Source organism: Capricornis sumatraensis, chromosome 1 (assembly GCF_032405125.1).
Source record: "Capricornis sumatraensis isolate serow.1 chromosome 1, serow.2, whole genome shotgun sequence".
In the NCBI taxonomy this organism is placed as follows: Eukaryota; Metazoa; Chordata; class Mammalia; order Artiodactyla; family Bovidae; genus Capricornis; species Capricornis sumatraensis.
In genome coordinates, this window is record NC_091069.1 from 238,302,489 (window position 1) to 238,311,534 (window position 9,046).

Genomic DNA, 9,046 nt, shown 5'->3' on the forward strand with positions numbered 1-9,046 from the left:
ATTGTAAAAATTGTTAAACTATAAAAGAATAAAACAGACAGGATATGGATTTATTAAGTCTTCCTGACAAGTGATTTATAACATTTGCATCAAATGTACCTTGAGTTTTGGCAGGGAAGTTCTCAAAGGTGCAAAAAATCCAGTGGCCTAAAACATATTTCAATATCTAACAAAACATACCCTGTTATGTTTCAAGTTTTATTTTCAAGGACCTGAAAGCACTAGTAAAATCTAGACTAAATATTTAGAAAAACAGAACAAAAAAGTTTAAAATTTAATATATGAACAAGCACAGCTGAGAAATCTTGAATATTCTGCAAACTGTTCAGAATTTTCCAAAGAAGAAAATGGTAAAGTTTGCAATAAAAATGAAATAAAACTATTAATCAACCAAAGCATAGATCTCGAGTTTCTATCAAACTATAAGGGATACCTATTTAAGAACTGAACATTACTGACAATTACCAGACAAACAGAACCTTCTTCTTGGATAATTCCCCATTTACTCTGTAAACTCCCTGAAGGTTGAGACACAGCGCTTTCCATCTGCTTAATAAACTGTATGGTTGGTCTTTCTTACATCTACCAAAGTAAGATTTTTAAAAATGAATACCTCTTGCAACATTTACTCGTCCTGACTGGACAGTGAGCTTTTTTTTGCTCACCACCCAAGATGGGGATAGAAATTTCTTCAACTCATCCTTTCCTGACTCCCCTGGTTTCTTGCCAAAGTTAACGGGTAGAATTATTTTTAAGTGACTAGTTCATTAGTGTGACACTAAACTGGGCGTCTATAAAGTAAGGGTTCTCAGTCCTGCACAAAATTCAGCTTCCCGAGCTTCTAATAGCAAACTTTTATGGACACACACAAGAAAGGTTACAAAACCAACTACCAAGATACATTTTTTCCCCCGGCTATATTACAACTCAAGTCAAAAGCTTACAGCCCAAGTAACTCACGCACGAATCCATGATATTATAATAACCCAGATTTCCCAACGAGGGAAACGGCAGGGGGCTGGGTGGGGGGAGGGGCGGGAGGCGCATCCCGAGGATGTCCATCCTCCGCACCCGGAACGGCTCCCTCCCACTCCTAGAGGTAAGCGCCCCTCTCCACCACCACCGCGGCCTCGGAATGCGCCACAAAGCCGTCAGGACTTTGAGAGGTAAAGAAAAGGAGGCGGGTGCACGCCACACACTCGACCTCCCAGCCTCCGGGGACGGCCGGCCGCAGCGCTCACCCGGACCCGACGCTCCAGGGAGGGACAGGAAGGTCGTAGGGCTGCGCCGCCCAGGGCAGTGGCCGGAGGGTCGCGCGAAGCCGCGAGGCAAAAAGCCCAGGCCCGACCAAGCGGCCTCCCCGCCCCCTCCGGCTTCGCTCCGAGCCGGCAGACGGCGCCCCGGGAGCTAACTTCAGCAGGGAAGAGGAAGCTCCGCGGCAAGTAACGGGCTATGTAGATTCCCCAGACGAGAAAAGGCTGTCTGTGCGTCTGCCTACCGGCAGGACCGTCTCACCTCCCCTCTGCCAAGCCCGGGCGGCGCCAGCTCACTTGAGGAGGGTAGGGACGCCGCCACGGCCGCCGCGATGGCCGTTACGGCACGAGGCCTCCGCTCTGCCGCCGCGTAGCTCTGGGGAGAGAGGCGGGGCGTGCGCGGCGGGAGGGCGGGGCTGCAGCGCCGACTGGTCGCGAGGCCCTGGGCGGACCCGCGCGGACAGGAAACCCCCCTCCCTGCCCAATCTGATAGGTTCAGTCTTCCCCTTCCCTCCTATCACTGACGCGAGGGCGGTCTTCGCCGCTCTGGGATTGGGCGAGCCCGCCTGTCAATCAATTGCTGTGCTAGGTGTCGACCTGAGGCTGCTCGGTGGAGAGGGAGTGAGAGACAGAAGCGCCCTGCCAGTTTCTGGGTTTTGTTGCCTCTGTGTCTCTGGCTGATTATTCTGGGGCCTTCCTCCTCAGCGCCACAGGAGATTCCACAGCAGAGCTGACTGCTTTCCGAGTTAAGCCCCGACTGCTCTGGGAGCTTCCTTCTGGTTTCTGCACCTGAAGAAGGTCTTACCAGCGGAAAGTTCTTAGGGACGGGAGCGAAAATGAGAAGCAAACAAAAAGGCCTGAACATAGAGTCCTGAGAGAAAAATGTAAGACGTGTCCTTAACTTGAACCGCAAACCAAAATAAGCTGAGTCTGAGGGCCTTCGAAGCGCCCTGGTGCGTGGATAGCTTCCATTCTTGGTTGCCGTAGCCTTGCTGTGAGGACAGTGACTTTCGGTGACAGGTCTGTTCTTTCTTAGCTGCCCAGCCCCAGACACCTGCCATCAGTAAGTTGGTTCTCCCCACGCCGGAGCTTCAGACCCCATCACCTGCCTCTTCCTCCCCAGCCATCTCTGGCTCTGCTTAGGCGTTTGCCGCCCAGGGAAGCCTGGTAAGTGCACAGGTGTTTTCCCCATCCAGCTGCTGAAAGAGCCAGACTTTTTGCGACTCCATGGATCTGAAGCCCACCAGGTTCCTCTCTCCATGGAATTTGCCAGGCAAGAATCCTGGAGCTTTTTGCCATTTCCTAGGGATACAACCAGCGTCTCCTGCACTGGCAGGGGGATTCTTTACCACCTGGGAAGACCTCCCTGCCCCTACCTGGATTGTAAACTCAAATCAGAAATCATGTCAGTCAGTACTGTTTTTCCCCAGTACCTAGCACATGGTAGTGTTAGGCACTTAGTCCTGTCTGACGCTTTGCGACCCCATGGACTGTAACACATGGAATTGTCCAGGCAAGAATACTGGGGTGGGTTGCCATTTCCTTCTCCAGGGGATCTTGGACCCAGGGATCGAACCCAAGTCTCCCACTTTGCAGGCAGATTCTAGCACATGGTAGATCATCAGTAAGTATTGTTTAAGGCATTAGTACAGCTTCAATCCCCAATTTCATTCATTTACGCTTTTCTGTATTTAACTTCAGAATTATTCATTTGTATCCTAATAGAGGAATATGGTTCACTTGCCATATATAGGATCACATGGTCAAGCATAAATCACCTGTGGCCCCTTCCTGGCCTCAAGTTGAGAGGGCAAGTGGACCAGGAAAATCTGGGCAGCAACTCCATCTGTATCCTGTAATTAGGATCTAAAGTTAATAATGTAAGTGGATTTTGGATTTATTCTAAGGATCTAAATACCTTTGTATATTTTATCATGGCTGCTATGGACTGAATTGTGTCCCCTCTCAAAATTCCTGTGTTGATGCTCTAACCCCCCAGTGTGACTGTATTTGGAGACAAGGCCTTTCAGAGATAATTTAGGTTAACTGAGGTGATAAGAGTGGGGCCCTAATCCTATAGAATTAGTGTCCTTTATAAGAAGTGACGGCAGAGACGTAGATACTGTCTTGCTGTCTGTCCTCACAACTAAAAGACACAGTGAGAAAGCAGCCATGTGCAAACCAGGAAGAGAGTGTTCACCAGAAACTAACCATGCTGGCATCCGGACGTGGGACTTCCAATCTCCAAAACCGTGAGAAGTTTAATTGTTGTTTAAGCCACCCAGTCTATGGCATTTTGTTACAGCAGCCCACACTATTGTTATAGCTCTAACAATAGTTTTATTTGTTGATACATCTTATAAAGTTTATGGATTGAGATATTTAATTCATTTTTGAAGCTGTATAAACCCATTGTCCAGAGGTTGAAACTATTTCTCCAAAATAGTTTCACACAACAAACTGTTAGGTACACCAGCTTTAGTTTTTTAACATGTGATGGGATTAGGAGAATGTGAATACAAACATAACAGGTAAAATAGTCCTTGCTATCAGGTAGCTTAAACCACTTCCATAAATGGGGCAAATAAACCCAGAAAAAAAATATGCTGAAGTCGTTTAATTTTAGATTTTATTTTGTAAGGGATTATGTATTTTGAATGGGTCAATGATCTGAACAGACTGTGAGATTTTGATCCAGATCTCTTAACTACTCCTGTGTGCCATCTGTTTAAGTAATAAAAGAAGGGAGAGAATTTTTTCATAAAAGGATTTTAGTTTCCTGAAAATACATGTTTTCCTTTTAACTTTTCTTTAAATGTTCCCTCATCACCCTATTCTTACCAGGAACTCAAGAAAGAAAGAAAGAAAGAAAGAAAAACTCAAAAAATACAAGAGAAAGAGAAGGAATTGAAGAATAAAAATAAGGAAACAGAAATGAGAGGAAAGCATTGGGGTAGATAGACAGGAAGTCATGTATGGAATTGCTCAATAGTGTGCTTAGACGTATGGAGCCCATGTTTGTAAGGGGTGGGTGTTGTCCCAAAGACCTTTCACACTGTCTCCCCAACTTCCAAATAGAAACATGTGCTTGACTTCTTCTTCCTCTCTTTTAGCAGAACTCAAACCAAAAATGGGAATCAACCCTGCTAATTAGTTCTGAGTGGACTAGCCAGAATCAGGCAACAATATTTAGGTCAAAACTTATGACCTATGGACTAGAAATGGGGTTTCAGATACAGGTAGCTAATCAATCTAGGATAAGAACATATAGGTAGTTCACTTGATTCATCCCAGAGGAAAGAATTTGAGAAGACAAGGAAAGGAAAAATGAGCCTCCGTGTCTCAAGACCTTTCCCAGGAAACTATTGAGGACTTGTAGTTAGAAATGATTAGAGAGAATGATCTGGTTTAATATCACTGTAAGGACTACATAGGACAAAACAAACAAAAACAAAATCCTACCTACTAAATCAGTAAGCAGTCACTAATCACAGGCTTGACTGTGAAGTGTAGAAATTAGTGAACCCTGGTAACTAAATTCACTTTCTGGGTTGAGTATTATTACTCTTTTATGGGAATTAATTAAACAAAAATTTATTGAGTTCAATCTGTGTTAAGCACTACAATACATACCAGAGATCTAAAAATCAGTCTTAAAGGAGCTCCATCCAATGTCAGAGAATGAAATTTCAACTGATACTTATTTTCTGTATAGTAAATACAGCAATAGATGTCTACAGGGAGACATTAGGCCACAATGCGAGGGGAGGTGTGTGTGTGATCAGGCTAGTCAAGGTGAATAAGTAGGCAAAGAAGAGAAGGGCTTTTCACATAGAGGGGCCTCCATAAAAATTTTTTTTTAGTTTTTTAAAAAAGGAAGTACACAACAGTAGAATATTGCTAGAGCAAAAGATGACAAAGTGTAAGCAAGAGTGGGTTATGCAAGTTAAGGGCCTTTGTTTTATACTATAGGCAATGAGAAGACATCAAAGGGTTTTCTTAACAGCACTTTAAACTGTCATTCTGTTGCTTTCTGGCCTCCACTGTTTCTGATGAGAAGCTAGCTGTAATTCTTATCATTGTTTTTCTGTAGGTCAGGCTGCTTTTAAGATTTGTTTCTTTATCTTAGTTTATCAACAGTTACACTATGTTTCTAGGTGTGGTTTTCTTTTTATTTATGCTGCTGGAGGGGTTCACTTATTTCCCTGGATGTGTGGATTGCTGGTTATTGTATCTTTTTATTGAATTTGGAAGACTCTTGGCCAGCATTTCTTCGAGTATTTTTTTCTGCCTGTTCTCTCTCTGTGACTACACTTACATTTATGCTAAATTTCTTACTCCTTAGTACAGGTCATTCCAAGATCTGTTCATTTTTTTTCAAATCTTTTTGTTTCTTTGCTTCAATTTGCATAATTTCTATTGAGAGCCAGTAATTCCCAGAAAATCTGAATGTTAACATTTTCCCAAAAACACAAACACCCTACAAATGGCTGTCGGTTCCTTTGGGGTATTGTCCAAAGGCATGTTAGTCAAGAGAACAGAAATCAAAAGATATTACAACAGAGAACTTACCACTGGGTGTTGATGGACTGGAAAAGCAAAAAAAGAATACTGAAGTAGCCCAGATGTGGTAACTACAGAGAGCAGCTATCACCTCTAACCTAGCAAGATACCGGCTGGCATAGGAAAAATGTAGTTTGTAGAGTCTGAGCCATAGCATCACATAGGAAAATTATAGATGAGTGTATCTGAAGTTAAGATAGCTCAATAACAGTAACTTAATAACCAGTAACATATCAACATTTGTTTGTGCTAAATTAGTAAAAACTTCCCAGACTGGATCCAAATTAATGCTACCTTATGCAGTTTTACAGACTTGTACTCTTGCCTGGAAAATCCCATGGACGGAGGAGCCTGGAAGGCTGCAGTCAACAGGGTCGCGAAGAGTCAGACACAACTGAACGACTTCACTTTCACTTTTATACATTGGAGAAGGAAATGGCAACCCACTCCAGTGTTCTTGCCTGGAGAATCCCAGGGGCAGGGGATCCTGGTGGGCTGCTGTCTCTGGGGTGACAGAGTTGGACACAACTGAAGCACCAGCAGCTCTTTTGAAAAGAATCCAGTACACGAAGTTGTCAGTTTTCTGCTGTACTGTGATTACCGTTAGTGTCTTTTCCAGGAGTAAGGAGTACCTTTGCTGCAGCTCACACATGTACTTGCTACAAAATCATAAACAAGGGCAGGTTTGGAAGAGACCGGCATAACTGAGGATGAGTAGACCCTCCTGCAGCATTCAGTCTCACACCATACGACACAAAATGGCATAGACTAAGTAGAGCTGGCAGGAATCCATGTTCTCCCTACCTCCATTTCCTATGCATTGCCTAATATGGCCAGGGCAAGGAGAAGACAGTTTCCTCTCCTAAGGTAGGATGACCACCATTGCCAGTGAAAAACCAACTCCTTTCCTTTGTTGCCTCTTTCTTGCTTCACCTCCAGCTACTTTACCCAGCCCAATCATCTCTAGTTCCCTAATGCAAACAGATGACAAAAACAGGGCTTGGTATTCAGCATTTCATCTTACAGAGTTCTGAATATTGAAGGATTTTTGTTGAACACTTATAGAACACTGGACATGAACATTTTTTCTAACTTCTTAATCTTTAGGACTGCTGAATTTCCACTGGAAAGGAGTCATTTCTTCAAGTCTTATGTTCTTTAGTGCTAAAAACTGACATTCTCTACCACCTTTTATTATTTATAATAAATAATAATTTATAATAAAAATTACCTTTTATTGTTAACAGCAAAGAGACCAGATTCATGATATTCCACATAATTTAATATTTAGAAGACTAGAATAAATTTTTCTACATCTGCATATATTAATTATATATAGCACTCTGTCAGTTATACAACACAAAAAAAACATTTATAGGTGAACATTAAAATGGCAGTGTACCTATTAGTAACTGAACATTAACAAGATAACAATCAAGTATTCATTTAATGGGAGAGTCTAGTATTTCCTGATAATCCTTCCTTCTTAAATTCCTCCAGTAAAGTTTATAGCCAGCAAGGACAAAAACACTAATCATAATGATTACCCCTCCAAAGACATCATAGACACTAGGAAATATATGTAACACTAGAAGCTGCAACACCATTGCTACCACAATCTCCAGATGTTGTACTGTGCTGACCAAAGCTGGATGGAATTTGTCTAAGGCATAATAAACTCCCAAGAAGGCTGCAGTAGAACAAATGCATATAGCAATTAGATAACTCCAGGTTTCTCCATCTAATGGGATGATGGGTTCTTGAAGAACAAACATAGTAGATATTCCCCAGACTGTTCCAGTCCAACCAAATGTAAACAGTGCAGTCCACATGCTGATCTTCTCTTTAATGGATCTGTATACTATCATGGAAAGAGCAGTGGTTAGTCCAGCCATCACAGTCATAGTGTACCCAAAGGCTTCTTTCCAGGCATTTAACAAAGAATTATCTTCATCAACAATGTTGGGGATCATGACAAGACAAACACCTAAGATGCTGCAAACAACTGTAGCCATGTCAACATAAGCCATTTTCTCATCTACAAGTAAAAAAGCCAAAATGGCACTGAAGACAGTGGTTGTGGCTCTCCACATAGTGGTCCCATTGCTGGGAGGAACTATTGAAAATGATGTATAAGCACAGGTGATAGAGATGACATTGCATACACCATAAAAGAAAAGTCGCAGTCTGTATCCACTTGGTCCAAAGGGCGCTTCCTGGTAGTAACACACAACTAACACAGATAAGACCTGCAAAACAGAACGGATAAAAATCAGTTCTAGAGATGGAACTTTGGAACGATCAGAAACAAGCCTAGTGATAAGAGCTACACATCCATGAGCCAAAGCAGATCCAAACAGCACTATCCACATTTTTCTGGATTGAAAAATATTTTTTTCTGCAAAGCTTTGGAACTGTCCAATCTCATTGGTCACTGGGTCTTCTGTTGGAGGGCAGGTATCCATGGTTCCAAAGAAGGTTCTTCCTTTTCTTTTCATTTCACTGAGCAGGCCTTTCTTTGGATTTTCTTCCATAAAACTTCCATAGTCTTCATTGATTTCTTCATATCCACCATCCCCAGGCTGAGGATAATGAGATGTATATTTCACCATTACTGTGTTTGGATGTATTTTCACCCGTTTTTTAACTGGATATTTTTTGGAGGGAGAAGTATCCATTTCTCCAGGCAATCAAGTCTATTTAAGAAGGAAAAAAAAGACAAATGTTCATGTTCATCAGTTAAATTATAGCTTTAAATTCCATTATAATCTCATGCATCAATTCAATAACAGAAAGCAGAGGTTGTAACAGGAGTTTTTTTTTTTTTCCTAAAGTAATAGGAAGAGATGATTTGACAATATGCCTTATCATTATACAAGCTCCGGTGAAATTGTCTATCCTTTTTTCACTCTCATCCTAAGTCAGCCCCAGTTTCTCATCATGATTATTCTTTGTCTCATTAAACTGTATTTCTTTAAATAATAAATAACTGATTTTTTCCATTTTTTCATTTCTACCTCTCTATCAACCCAATAAGATAGAAAAATAAATAACAAGGTAGATCAAACCTTTCCTTCTGATTGTGTCCATTTGTCTATAAATTAAGTCCAAATTCTTTTGTATAATCACTTCTGTATGATACCAAAACTAGTATTATGAATTATCATGATTTTTTAAACATTTATTCTGGATTCCCATACATCTTCAGATATATGGAATACTGAAAGTAG

The 9,046-nt window shown here is 41.7% G+C and overlaps 2 protein-coding genes across 4 annotated transcripts in view; both read right to left on the reverse strand.

Moving 5' to 3' along the window:
• The window catches only part of NCK1 (NCK adaptor protein 1), a 70,247-nt gene extending 68,642 nt beyond the window's left edge, over positions 1-1,605 (reverse strand). Inside the window, exon 1 of one of the 3 annotated variants that reach the window (XM_068973718.1) lies at positions 1,516-1,605. The gene's annotated coding sequence lies outside the window, so the exon portion shown is untranslated. Of the gene's footprint in view, positions 1-1,241; positions 1,369-1,498 lie in introns of those variants that run through there. The other 2 variants (XM_068973735.1, XM_068973726.1) reach the window with 2 other exon arrangements.
• A 5,653-nt stretch (positions 1,606-7,258) lies between these two features.
• Positions 7,259-8,494, reverse strand: SLC35G2 (solute carrier family 35 member G2). The gene has a single exon (XM_068984749.1). It carries the CDS (start codon positions 8,492-8,494, stop codon positions 7,259-7,261), a length of 1,236 nt encoding a protein of 411 aa, XP_068840850.1.
• Between the last annotated feature and the right edge of the window lie 552 nt (positions 8,495-9,046).

Coding starts and splice junctions, on each gene's coding strand:
- SLC35G2 (XM_068984749.1), bottom strand. CDS start 8,494: ATGGATACTTCTCCCTCCAAAAAATATCCAGTTAAAAAACGGGTGAAA.